The 13,980-nt window shown below is 39.8% G+C and overlaps 1 protein-coding gene across 1 annotated transcript in view; it reads right to left on the bottom strand.

Moving 5' to 3' along the window:
* PHEX (phosphate regulating endopeptidase X-linked) overlaps positions 1–13,980 on the bottom strand; it is a 226,293-nt gene that overhangs the window by 32,094 nt on the left and 180,219 nt on the right. The window contains exon 16 of the mRNA XM_002719974.5: positions 6,108–6,162. Coding sequence (XP_002720020.1) covers positions 6,108–6,162 — 55 coding nt within the window. The remainder of the gene's footprint in view (positions 1–6,107; positions 6,163–13,980) is intronic.

Below are 13,980 nucleotides of genomic sequence, written 5' to 3'. Positions count from 1 at the left end.
CCACATGATAATCACTGGAACCTGTGACTATGTTCTGTTACATGACAAAGGAAGATTAAGACTGCAGATGAAACTAAGTTTGCCAACCTGCTGATTTTATAACAGGGAGATTATCTGGATTATCTTGGTGTGTCCCAAATCACAGGGGTGCTTAAAAGTAAAAGAAAGAAGTAGAAGACGAGACTCAGAAGGAGACATGATATGGAGCTTTGGAGATGGAGGAGAAGTCCAGGAGCCAAGGAAACTAGAAAAGGAAACACGTTCTTTCCTAGAGCTCCCAGAAAAGAATGCAATCCTGTTGATACCTTGATTTCAGCACAGTGAAACCAAAGTTGCATATCCAACCTACAAAAATAGGGGCTAACACATTTATGTAGTTTTAACCTACTACATTTTTGGTAATTTATTTTGGAAGTCATAGAAGATTTCAAGGATACAATTTATTGGCTTCTTTCCCTCCACCTCTCATTTCTCCCAGTCTCCTGTTATTTCCTAGGGCCACCTCCCAAAAGAACTGCCTGAACTTGATTCCTTATCACAGGGACTGCTTCTGGAGAAGCCCAAATCAAAACAATGTCACCATATTTCTCTTACTTATATATGTGTATGATATCTTATCTTTCCAACCTACATAATAATATGTAAGGTATCATATATCCAAACAACAGAAGTGACTCAACTAACATGAAGGCTAAATTTCCCATGTATTAAAGCGTCAGACAAGCAAAGGCATACAATCAACGTAGTGACATTATATGGGGTCAGCCAGTGTAGTACCATAGCAGGTAAAGTCACTGCCTGCAGCACTGCCTGCAATACCATATGCGCACCAGTTTGCATCTCAGCTGCTCCACTTCCAATCTAGTTCCTTGCTACTGGCCTGGGAAAATCAGTGAAGATGCCCAAGTGCTTGGTGCCCTGATACCCACATGGGAGGCCCAGATGAAACTCCTGGCTCCAGCCTGGCTCAGCCCTAGCAGTTGCAGCCATCTGGGAAGTGACCAGCAGGTGGCAGATCTCTCTCTTTCTCTGTCTCTTTCTCTCCAACTCTCATCTCACCCCTTCTCTGTAACTGTGACTTTCAAATGGATAAATAAATCTTTTTTCTAAAAAAACAAGTAGTGACGGGGCCAATGCTGTGCTGTAAGGGGTAACGTCACCGCCTGTGGTGCCAGCATCCCATATGGGCACTGGTTCAAGTCCCGGCTGCTCCACTTCCAATTCAGCTCCATGCTATGGCCTGGGAAAGCTGTAGAAGATGGCCCAAGTCCTTGGGCCCCTGCACCCATGTGGGAGACCCAGAAGAAGCTTCTGGCTCCTGGTTTCAGATGGGCTCAGCTCCAAACATTGCAGCCATTTGGGGAGTGAACCAGCAGATGGAAGACACCTCTCTCTCTCCCTCTCTAAGCCTCTGCCTCTTTGTAACTCTTTCAAATAAATAAATAAATCTTTAAACAAGAAGTAGTAACATTATTGACAACAAATATTAACAGAATTCTCACTATATATGGAAATTATTAATCATACAAGGGTACTTCATAAATTTCCTGGAATTGGAATTGAAGGTTAAGCTTGTTTTGGTCCAAAGTTTTTTGAAATTCATGCGGAGTGTTTTCATACTATACATTTTCAGTGAACCTTTTTCCCCAGAAACCTTTTATTTAAAGTATATAAACTTCATGCATTTCATAAATACAACCTTAGGAACACAGTGATATTGATTCTTCCCACCTACCCACCCTTGCTCCCACCCTGTTTCTTCCTCACTCTTCTATTCCCATTCTTATTTTTTACGAAGATCTAATTTGAATTAACTTTATACACAGACGTTTATACTAAGTAAAACGTTCAACAAACAGTATGGAAAAAAACTGTTCCTCCACAGGTTTCTGATTTCTCTTTTGATTTCTTCTATGACCCACTGTTCATTTAAGAGCTTGTTGTTCAGTCTCCATGTGTTTGCCCATGTTCTAGAGACTCTCGAGTTACTGATCTCCAGCTTCATTCCCTTATGGTCAGAGAAAATGCATGGTATGAGGGCCGGCGCTGTGGCATAGCAGGTTAAAGCTCTGGCCTGAAGCGCTTGCATCCCATATGAGTGCTGGTTAGAGTCCCAGCTGCTCCTCTTCTGATCCAGCTCTCTGCTGTGGCCTGGGAAAGCAGTAGAAGATGGCCCAAGTCGTTGGACCCCTGCACCCATGTGGGAGACCCAGAAGAAGCTCCTGGCTCCTGGCTTCGGATTAGTGCAGCTCCGGCCATTGCAGCCATCTGGGGAGTGAACCAGTGGATGGAAGACCTCTCTCTCTGTCTCTACCTTTCTCTGTAACTCTGTCTTTCAAATAAATAAAATAAATCTTAAAAAAAAAAAAGAAAAGGCATGGTATGATTTTGATTCTTTTCAATTTGCTGAGACTTGCTTTATGGCCTGGGCTGTGGTCTATCCTAGAGAAAGTTCCATGCACTGGTGAGAAGACTGTGTATTCTGCAACGTTGGGATGAAAAGTTCTGTAGATCTCCATTAGGTCCATTTGGTCTATAGTGTCAATTAACTGTTGTTTCCTTGCTGATTTTCTGTCTGATTGATCTGCCCATTGCTGAAAGTGGAATATTGAAGTCACTCATTACTATTGTACAGGAGTCTATGTCTTCCTTTAGATCCATCAACATTTCTTTTAAACAGCTAGGTGCCCTGTACTTAGGTGTGTATACATTTATTATAGTCACATCTTCCTGTTGAATTGATACCTTAATCATTACACAGTGCCCTTCTTTGTCTCTTTTAATAGTTTTTGTGTTAAACTCTATTTTGTCTGATATTAGGATGGCCACAGCAGCTCCTTGTTGGTTTCTGTTAGCATGGAATATCTTTTTCCATCCTTCTACATTCAGTCTGCATGTATCTTTTGTTGGTGAGATGTGTTTCTTGTAGTCAGCAAATAAATGGGTCTTGTTTTTTAATCCATTCAGCCAGTCTAAGTTTTAACTGAGAGTTGAGGCCATTTACATTCAAGGTGACTATTGATAAGTAATGACTTGGCCCTGCTGTTTTTCCATAAATATTCCTATTATTTACTTTGGATTTCCTTTGTACTTTTACTGCGATATTTTCTGCCTTCACCTCCTTTCATAATGATGACCACGTTTCTGTTTCTGTAAGCATCTTTGCAAGGCTAGACGGGTGGTACAAATTCTTTCAATTTCTGTTTGTTATGGAAGGTCTTTATTTCACCTTCATTCATTGCAGGGTACAGTACTCTGGGTTGACAGTTTTTTCTCTTAACACTTGGAATATACCTCACCATTCTCTCCTGGCCTGTAGGGTTTCTGATGAGAAGTCAGCTGTGAGTCTCATTGCAGAACCTCTGAAAGTAATCTGGTGTTTCTCTTATGCACATTTTAGAATCTTTTCTTTGTTTCACTTGGAGAGTTTAACTATAATGTGTCATGGTGAAGATCTTTTCTGGTCATGTCTATGAGGAGTTCTATGTGCTTCTTGTACTTGGATGTCCCATTCTTTCTCCAACTTAGGGAAGTTTTCTGTAATTATATCACTAAAATAAATGGCCTTCTAATCCATTATCTCTTTCCATGCCTTCAGAAACTCCTAAGACCCGTATGTTGGGTTGTTAGATAATTTCCCATAGATCTCCAACACTGGTTTTTAGTTTTCTAATTTTTTTTGTTCTGACTGTAAAATTTCCAGCGATTTGTCTTCTAACTTGGATATTCTTTCTTCTTCCTCACCAATTCTGTTGTTAAGGCTTTTTACCACATTTTCTATTTGTTCTATTGAATTCTTCATTTCCAGTATTTCATTTTGATATCCCTTTAAAATCTCAATTTCATGAGAAAAATTTTCTTTCATGTCATGTATGAATTTCTTTAGTTCACACATTTCTTTCTGATTACTTCTAAGTAATAATATGATCAATTTCCTGAATTCTGTTTCTTGCATTTCTTCAATCCCTTCATCTTCACATTCTAGTATTGAAATGTTGTGTGTTCCTTTGGAGGCGTCATGTTGTCTTCCTTATTCCTGTTTCTTGAATTGCTTCATTTTTAGGTAACTGTGGAGATACTTGTTGGTTTATCTTTTTTCCCTGTTACAGCTTTTTTTAAAAAAGATTTATTTTATTTATTAGAAAGGCAGAATTACAGAGAGGCAGCTGCAGAGAGAGAGAGGTCTTCCATCCACTGGTTCACTCCCCAGAAGGTCACAACAGCCAGAGCTGTGCTGATCCGAAGCCAGGAGCTTCTTCCGGGTCTCCCACGCAGGTGCAGGGACCCAAGGACTTGGGCCATCTTCTACTGCTTTCCCAGAGAGCCGGATTGGAAGTGGAGCAGACAGAGCTTGAAGTGGTGCCCATGTAGGATGCTGGCACTGCAGGTAGTGGCCTTACCCACCACACCCAGTGCTGGCCGCCCTGTAACGGCTTTTATCTTTGGACTATGCCTGTGTGGATTAATGGAGCGTCTTTCAGTGAATATCCTGAGGTGTGTGATGGGTGTGGCCAGGGAGCTCTGTTCAGTGTTCCAGGGTAAGGGGAGTGTCCAAGGTGACTCCCAAATTGGGCATGGTAAATCTTTTTTTTTTTTTTTTAATCAGAGGGGAGGTTTGTTCAGTTCTGTCATTGTAGTCTCATGCTCACCTTTTCTCCTTCAAGGAAACCAATGCCTGGCCACTAGCCCCAGTGGGTACAATATTCATCCACACTGCCACAAGAACCACACAAAGGATCTGTGCAGTCCTCAGTGTGAGCATAGATCCTGTGGCAATGACCCTCACCAGGGAATCAGAGAGCTCCAAGTATGTGGAGGTGCCCACAGTGACTGCCCAGAGACCCAGCCACACCCTGCACTCTCCCATGCAGCCACAGTGCTTTCACAGTCCCAGCATGCAAGGCTCCCACAGTCACGAGCACACAGCCCCCTATCATTTCCCCCAGTCAGACTCAGGATTCTCTTCTCAGCTGACTGTTGGGCGCAGACACAAGCTGGCACAGCTATTAAGTATGTCCAAAATGGTGCCCTCCCTCTCTTAGCTAATTATGGTACACTGGTGCTGGGGAGTTGGGGAGAGAGAAATGTGGCCCCCTTTTTTTCCCTGTAGGTTGGCAGGTACACTGTCCCCCACAGGGCTCCAAGCCTGACTCATGCCAGGCTCTTCCTGCAGCTTTATTGCCAGTGCCTTGGGCTGCTGCAGTCTGGTCTCACCTCACTCTCCAAGCTGGTGCTGAGGCTCTCAGCTGCTGGGGTCCGGAGTTGTGTGTGTCCACACCATCCATGTAGATCCACAGTGTCCCTCTAATTTGCGTGGAGTTTCCTGTGCAACTCTTCTCTGAGATTACTCTCTCTCCACATTTTTTAACTATCTTCCCCTAGACTAGAGCATAAGCTCCCTCCCCATTCTGCCATCTCCTCCTATGAATTTTTTCAAGACTCTTCTTAAAAGTCTACAGTGTGCTGCTACTAATGACTTTTAAACTGGTATCCCTAAGATCATATACTGCCAATTTTGTCTCATTTTATAGTTTCAGGGTTATACTTCTAAAGACAAATCAATTACCTTATTTCCTCAAAACTTAATATTTTCTATTTCCTGTTATCTTTCAGGCTCCCTACTTGGCATTCAGAATCCTCCAATATCAAACCTCAATCTTCTTTAACACATTTCTTATCTGCTACTTGCCTTACCACATGGGCCAGGCAAAGCTAGACTCTGTCACTCTATAAACACCTCTGTCTTCCCTTTCCTGTTGCTTTCATCCAGAATAGTTTTAAATCTGTCACCACCGACTGAAATGTCAACCATCCTTCAAGGTATAAATATTCTGGGTATGAATCATTGAGTAATATAGATGCCTAGAAAGGAAAATTATGTTTAAGTTGGCTTTCCTGCCCAGTCATAGGCCCTGGTGAAAAGGATGAGGCAACAAATACAGAAAATGATGAGCGTGGAACATTCAAATCAAGCCAGCGTCCATGCGCTTTTTCTGTAGAACCGCCACTGACTCGGTTTCTTTGACTTAATATTCCATCCTCTACCAAAGCAACGTGTTCTTCCCTCCTACCATGTCAATAACTGGTTTCTTTACTCATTTACTCACCGAGGGTATTCTGTTCCCCAAAAGAAGGGCTTCTGAAGCTCTCCTGCTGGAAACCCTGCGAGGAAGACAAAAACAATGTTAAAGAGAAATTGAATGTTGATTCAGTGATGAATACCTGGTTTCAGCCACAGATAGCCTCGAGGTCTCAAAGGCCCACCTGCAAGACAAGACTTGTGGAGCTGGGAGTCTTCGGAGAGATCCCGCTGCCTCAAAGATGTTACTGCCGCTGATTTGGAATGTAGGGCATGCAAGCATTTCAAGGAAATCATTTTGCACAGATACATTGTTGGCAGTGTTCAGCCTGCTGTGAGCGGGCTTCCTTCAGGATACAATGTGCACATCAAGCTTCAGGCAATCCAGCAACTTTTCCTGATACAACAAAGGACCAGCTTCATGGCTGTGTGACATGTGCAGCACAGAGAAGTGTCCTACACTCAGCTTAAAGCTCTGCCACCACTGTCTTGAACTGCTTAATAATTTTATCTTTGAACTTGCATTTTTTTTAAAAGAATTAGTCATTTATTTGAAAGACAGAGTTACAGAGAGAAAGAGAGAGAGAGAGAGATCTTCCATATGTTGGTTCACTCCCCAAATGGCCACAATGGCTGGCAGTGAGCCAGGCCAAAGCCAGGAGCTTTTTCCAGGTCTCCCACATGGATGCAGGAGCCCAAGGACTTGGGCCATCTTCTGCTGCTTTCCCAGGCCATAGCAGAGAGCTGGACAGGAAGTGGAGAAGCCAGGACACCCACACAGGATGTCAGCACTGCAGACAGAGGCTTAACCCACTGTGTCACAGTTCCGGTCCCTTGCATTTTATAAATGGAGTTTGAGGGGACAACAGAACACCATGTGAGCAGGGGAGAGATGAACAGACATGTCCTCCTCACACACAGCATTCATGATGTCCCAGGAGCACAGGCCACATGCATGGGAGACATGTCAAAACCAGTGTAAGGTACGCATGTCAGGTCCAGAACTGAGTAAGGGGGGACTCTGACAGCCCAAAGATGTCACAGTCTCTGCTTGAACTAGCATTTGCCTTGAGCACTAGAAGAAGGTAGCGACATTCTAAAAAACAGAATGGCTGCAGAACCTTGTCACTTTGTTTCTTACTTCCATTACTTCTCTCTGTTGGCCAACCACTTGCAGTGAAAATGACAACCATATAGAAGAAAAAGGAGGCAGAGGGTGATCCACACTTTCTTGTCCTTTCTGCCCTTTGACAAAGATATAGAGGAAAAAGGAGGCAGAGGGTGATCCACACTTTCTTGTCCTTTCTGCCCTTTGACAAAGATATAGAGGAAAAAGGAGGCAGAGGGTGATCCACACTTTCTTGTCCTTTCTGCCCTTCCTTACTCATCAGTGAGCAGAATGTAGAGTGTCAGTAGATGTACATGCATCACAAAGTGAAAGAAACATAGTGGAGTTAGTTTTCTAAGATGTCTGCTTTGTGCTGGTAAGAACAAAACATGTGAGTATTTCAAACATTTCATGGAAAATGGAAGTAAAAGATTAATTTGCTGCCTCCAAATTTTGAAATGCATGCATAGTTTTTTCATGACCATGTTTTGCATGAGTTTTTAGAATATCCCTAGTATGCATAGATTTCAAATTCTTTTGTGCCATGATAAACTTTTATTTAAAAGAAATGGGTGGAATTTAATCTTTATTTACAGAATACTGTAAGATATGAAACTCCACAGAAATAAGAAACCCATTTAGAGGACAAGCTTCATATATAGTATGTACAGTTTGCAACTGTTCAAATATAGTTTTGTTGTAAGACTGCTACAATAATAAACCATATTTAAAAAGAGATCTTAGTAGATAAACAAGCTTCTACCACATTCTACTTTTCCATGAACTTTTTGAAGTACCCTCTTACATATGCTTGTACAAACTATAAAACACAAACTGTATAATTTCAGTGATTCCATATACAAGTTCAAATGCTCTCATGTTTGTATTTAAAACAGGCATTGTACAGTATAAAGCTGAAGGCTAAAATGCATGCTAACGTTTTAATTTTCTTGTAATAGCATTAAGCAACAAGTAAAGGAGCAGGCAGTTAAGAGGCTGCTGGGGACACCTGCATCCCATATGGGAGTATTTGGCTTTCCGTCCAGGCTGATGCCTGCTTCCTGCTAATGATCAGTACTTGAGTCCTTGCCACCTATGTGGGAGACCTAGAACGATTTCCCAGTTCCTGGCTTTGGCCTGGCCTAGTCCTGGTGGTCACTGGCTTTCAGGGAGTGAATCAGCAGATAGGAGGTCCCTTTCTTTTTTTCTCTTTCTCTGACTTTCAAATAAAATAAAACAAAAACTAAATAGCAAGTAAAAAATACTATGACAAATGGAAAGAGAGTTGCCATGGAAGACAGTACACAGCTTAATATTTTAGCACATTCACTGACACTTTCTCCTACTCTCTGAACAAGGGTCCTGAACTCATGTAGTTGGTCATGGGTGCTGATGGGTAAGAGAAATGCTTTGCTTTTCCCTTGAAACTCACCAGTAAATTTTAGACCCTGGGTCAACACTGGGAGCTGTGCTTTCAAGTAATCACAATTGGGAATGTAAAGAATTGTAACTAAAAAAAAAATACAGAATCCTTCTGCAATGCCCTTGCCTGCCCCAGAACAACAGCTCTAGGCCCCATGAGACTGAAAGTTCTTTTGTGAATTAAAATATTCCTCTTCTGTCTCTCTCCAGAACTTTCTTTCTACGTCCCCTCCACATCAGGACAGTAGCAGGAGAAATGAGGGCAGGAAAGCAAGTTCTTAATTTAGAAGTGAAATGTTGATTCTACCAAACTCGTACAAATTCTTTACATCTTAGTAATATTTTTATAGCTTGAGATTTTAAGATGCAAAAACCTAACTGCAAAACAGAGATACACTGAGCTAGCAGTTTCTCTTCCTGCTGCTTTCACATAAAGGAAAATGCATCTAAAATGACTGAATTTAAAGGGACAAAGTCATACTAATCTTCTTAATTTCTCCTTTTCCTTTAAATATCTTTAGCATCTTTGTATCAATATTCCATCCTCCTTTTTTGGTTATTACTTTTAGTCATTCTGACTTGGATATACATATATGCAAATAGATATTACATATAAATGGAAATCAGTGTATATGACAATCCAGTTTCTTACAATAAATCACCAAAAAGCAATGAAATTTCCTAAGAAGAACAATGATCATAAGCCAATGTGATTTAATTATTAAATCATTATGGCTTTCCTACCTGGTAATGTCCCACTTGAAAACAGTTACATCCATTGCCAACCTCTGTACAGGAAAACATCTGACACTAGCATAAGCCTCTATTCAAGCTGGTCTTGCTGTTAGGAGCCCCCAACTCAAGTACTGAAGCCATCACACTACTGTGATCAGCTGAATCTGTTTAGTTGGATGGGGCCATGGAATTCATTCTGATAAACAGAAGAATCTGATGCCCTTAGGCCTGTTTTGCTGAAGTGAATGGATTAACAGTGTAAGCTGCATTTTTGGAGATGTCAACTACTAGATTGATAGGTGAAATCCCAACAGGGTCAACTCAATATCTTATCTCATAAAATGGATAAGTGGTATTTAGCAAAGGTACAAGTAAAACATAAGTAAGTGGAAAAGGAGCTCTTTTTCTTTCCCTTTTAAATAGGCTTTTCTTATGTTTTCCTGCATATCCATTTTATTTCTTTTCTATTTTCCATCATTTTCTATTTAAGCACCACTCCACCACCTATTTCACACTTATAAAGTTCCTTTTGCTATGAGAATATTTATGAGAGGCATTCCTTAAATGTAATTGTGTAACACACACACACACACACACACACACACTACAGAGAGAAGAGAGTAAGGGAGAGGCAGGACAGAGAGACATTGATTTGGTTGTCAAAGATTAATAAATTTAATGATAGCTAATATTGGCCAGGACAGAGGATGTATGTTGGTAGAAGTATATATTCTAGCAAATTTAAATGCCATTTTAAAAAAGTGAGCCTATGGAAGAGAGTTTGGAAATTCCTCAGAAACCTGAATATAACCCTACCATACAACCCAGTCATCCCACTCCTTGGAATTTACCCAAAGGAAATTAAATTGGCAAATAAAAGAGCTGTTTGCACCTTAATGTTTATTGCAGCTCAATTCACAATAGCTAAGACCTGGAACCAACCTAAATGCCAATCAACAGTAGACTGGATAAAGAAATTATGGGATATGTAGGGATATGTACTCTATGGAATACTACACAGCAGTAAAAAAAAAGTGAAATATGGTCATTTGCAACAAAATGGAGGAATCTGAAAAACATCATGCTGAGTGAAATAAGCCAGTCCCAAAGGGAAAAATATCATATGTTCTCCCTGATCGGTGACAACTAACTGAGCACCTAAAAGGAAACCTGTTGAAGTGAAATGGACACTCTGAGAAACAGTGACTTGATCAGCCCTTGTTCTGACTGTTGAGGAACAACTTAATACTTTATCCCTTTTAGTATTTTTTTGTTCTACTTAATACAATTTGTAGAACTCTTTTATTAACACACAATTATTCTTAGGTGTTTAAATTTAACTAAAAAGTGATCCTTGTTAAATATAAGAGTGGGAATAAAAGAGGGAGGAGATGTACAGTTTGGGACATGCTCAAGCTGACTTGCCCCAAATGGTAGAGTTAGAAATGTGCCTGGGGATCCCAACTCAATCCCATCAAGGTGGCACGTACCAATGCCATCTCACTAGTCCAAGTGATCAGTTTCAGTTCATAACTGATCATAATGATAGGATTAAGAGTCAAAGGGATCACATAAAAAAGACTAGTGTCTGCTAATACTGATAGAATTAAAAATGAGAGAACAATCCAACATGGAAAGTGGGATATACAGCAGACTCATAGAATTGCAGATGTCCTAAACAGCACTCTGGCCTCAGAATCAGCCCTTAAGGCATTCAGATCCTGCTAAAAAGCCCATGAGAGTGTTTCAGGCATGGAAAGCCAAGACACTATGGCCAAAAAAAAAAAAACGACCTAAATGAAAGATCTGTGAGTGAGATCCCAGAGGAAAAAACAGGCCATCAAAGAAGGAGGTACCTTTCTCTGAAGGGAGGAGAGAACTTCCACTTTGACTATGACCTTGTCTAAATAAGATTGGAGTTGGCGAACTCAAAAGGCTTCCATAGCCTTGGCAACTCATGACAAGAGCCTAAGGTGATTACTGACACCATAAACAAGAGTGTCAATTGTTAAATCAACAGGAGTCACTGTGCACTTACTCCCCATGTAGGATCTCTGTCCTTAATGTGTTGCACTATGTGAATCAATGGTATAACTTGTAATCAACAATACTTTACACTTTGGGTTTCTGTGTGGGTGCAAACTGTTGAAATCTTTACTTAATATATACTAAATTGATCTTCTGTATATAAAGATAATTGAAAATGAATCTTGATGTGAATGGGATGGGAGAGGGAGCGGGAGATGGGAGGGTTGCGGGTGGGAGGGAAGTTATGAGGGGAAAAAGCCACTGTAATCCAAAAGCTGTACTTTGGAAATTTATATTTATCAAATAAAAGTTAAAAAAATAAAAAATAAAAAAGTGAGCAACTCTATGTGCTAATGTGGAAAAACAAGGTTTAAATGAAAAAAATTAAGTGGAAAAACATTGAGTATAGTATACAGAATCCTTTTAAGTAACTATGCTATCTGCATACATACTTACATATGAGAGTATATATACATAGGAAAGGTATGTAAAATACCTGTCAGAGTGACTAGTGGTTACCTTTGGGAGAAAATGAGAAGTTGGGATTTGGGGTGATGGACAGTCAAAAGGGCTTTGAACATAAATGTAATGTTTTAAATTTTCATTTCTCAAAGATAATAAACTTATTTGATTGAAATTAAATCTTAGAAATAAATGTACTTGTGTGTATGTTATGGAAAATTCTTCTAAAGGCTATTCAAACACAGTTAACAAAGACTGTACAGCATTCTTTTGCTCTTACATTTGTTACCATTGGCAAATTCCATTCCCTATTTCAAGAAAAAATAGACTATGGTTATATAATTTTAATAACTAAAATTCTGACAAAATATTAGCATCTATATGTTGTAATTCCCTCATTATTTATTAATAGTAATTTTCTTTTTCAAATCTGCACCTAGGAAAACCACGAGAGTCTGCTTGTGGTTTTTCACTTGGGTCAACCTTTCAATTTTACTGGAATTTCTCATTATAACTCTTATATTGGTGCATACTGTCTGACCTTGTTGGAGCTTAGCAAAACACTGACCACAAAAAACACAGAGTGCTTTTTCTTTGGACACAAATACCAAATAACTGATTACATTCAGTAGGTTATTACCCCAGATTCAACTATTCGACTTTCCTAGTCACAAATCTGTGGCCTGACTTCAGCCATAGCTTTCCAGGAAAAGTTAAATGCTTCAATATGTCTGGGTCTCAGTATCCATTTGTTATTGCAAAATTGCATCGATTAGATTTTTGATGCAGATAAGCACAGAGAAGAAAACAAAATTATCCCACTATCCCACTGCTCAGACATCAAGGAAATACATATCCTCACAACTAGCAAATTCACAGCTTACGGAAACTTTTTTTTAATAGTAGTAATTTCCCTTTCTCTCCACACATATTTCCTCAACCTAGAACTTTCTTTCCACCACTGGCTGCAAGGCTTGTTTCAGGTATATACTCAAAAGTCTCTTTTTCACTGGGGTCTTCCCTACCACTTTTTAAAAGGGTATAGTATTATCCTTCCTACTTCCTTGCTTTGTAACTCATGATACCACCACCATTTATGATATTCTGCAATTTATTTATTTTATATAAACTGTTTCTTTTCCCAACTAGAATGCAAGTTCCACAACAAAAGAAATTTTTTTTTATTACTCCTTCACTGTAGTATCCTAAGAGCTGGAATACCTGGCCCTTGTTAAGTACTACATTTATATTTGCTGAATGAATGGCTTCTGTACCTTGTGGGACTCAAAGGGATATCTGGGATTGAGTATGTTCTCTGAGAACATACTCTCTTGTTAAGCTGAAGTCTAAAACATCACATGACACTATTAGTAGTACCAATATATTACTTCTTGAAGCTTCCATCTTCAGTACCAGATCTGGAATATGCTTCATTATTCAAGTTTTGATTTTCCTTTTCTTTCTAGAATGGGGACTATGTTGGTTCCATTCTCTCACCATCATGGCAGAACTAGCATAATATTGAGTTCAGCACAATGTTTCCAAGTAAGCTTTCATCAGAATGCAGGTATTAAACTGAAACACCCTACCAGTGTCAAACAAGTTCCCTCACTCTTGTATCCTCTTAACCCTCCTTATCCTGAAGGAATTAGACTGGGATATTCTTCTCTTCTATGTTTGTGGCATGTGCAAGAGAGAGAAAATCAGACACAACACTGATTTAGATCAAAGGCTTTTGCCCCTGAGCAAATTGAACTAAAATATTATCTCTTCCCTACATTCTTTGTTGCTTTCATATTAAGTGAAAAGCATTACATTTAAATTCTATATCTGTCAGTGTATGGTGCAGGAACGTTATCACACAACAAATATTTTAAAAACATTACCTTCCAATATTTTGTGTTAGTTAGAAGAGTTTTAGGGACACAAATACTGATGATATTACAACAACTCGGAGTCAGAGTCATCCATCTTTTCTGCTGTTCCCATGTTTGGTCAGATTAAACAGAAATGGAGGCCCTCGTAGAGTGCTTGTGATTCTGTTTATAGCAAGGCGACTTGGACTCATCTGAATTTAGGAGCATTTCATTCTTAAATTCAGTCTCTTTCTACTCCTCTGAAAAGATTAGCATCATCAAATTTGTTC

The sequence above is a fragment of the Oryctolagus cuniculus genome, chromosome X (genome assembly GCF_964237555.1).
Source record: "Oryctolagus cuniculus chromosome X, mOryCun1.1, whole genome shotgun sequence".
Taxonomy (NCBI): domain Eukaryota; kingdom Metazoa; phylum Chordata; class Mammalia; order Lagomorpha; family Leporidae; genus Oryctolagus; species Oryctolagus cuniculus.
Note: the sequence above shows the minus strand (reverse complement) of the source record. Positions and strands in the feature narration are given on the sequence as shown.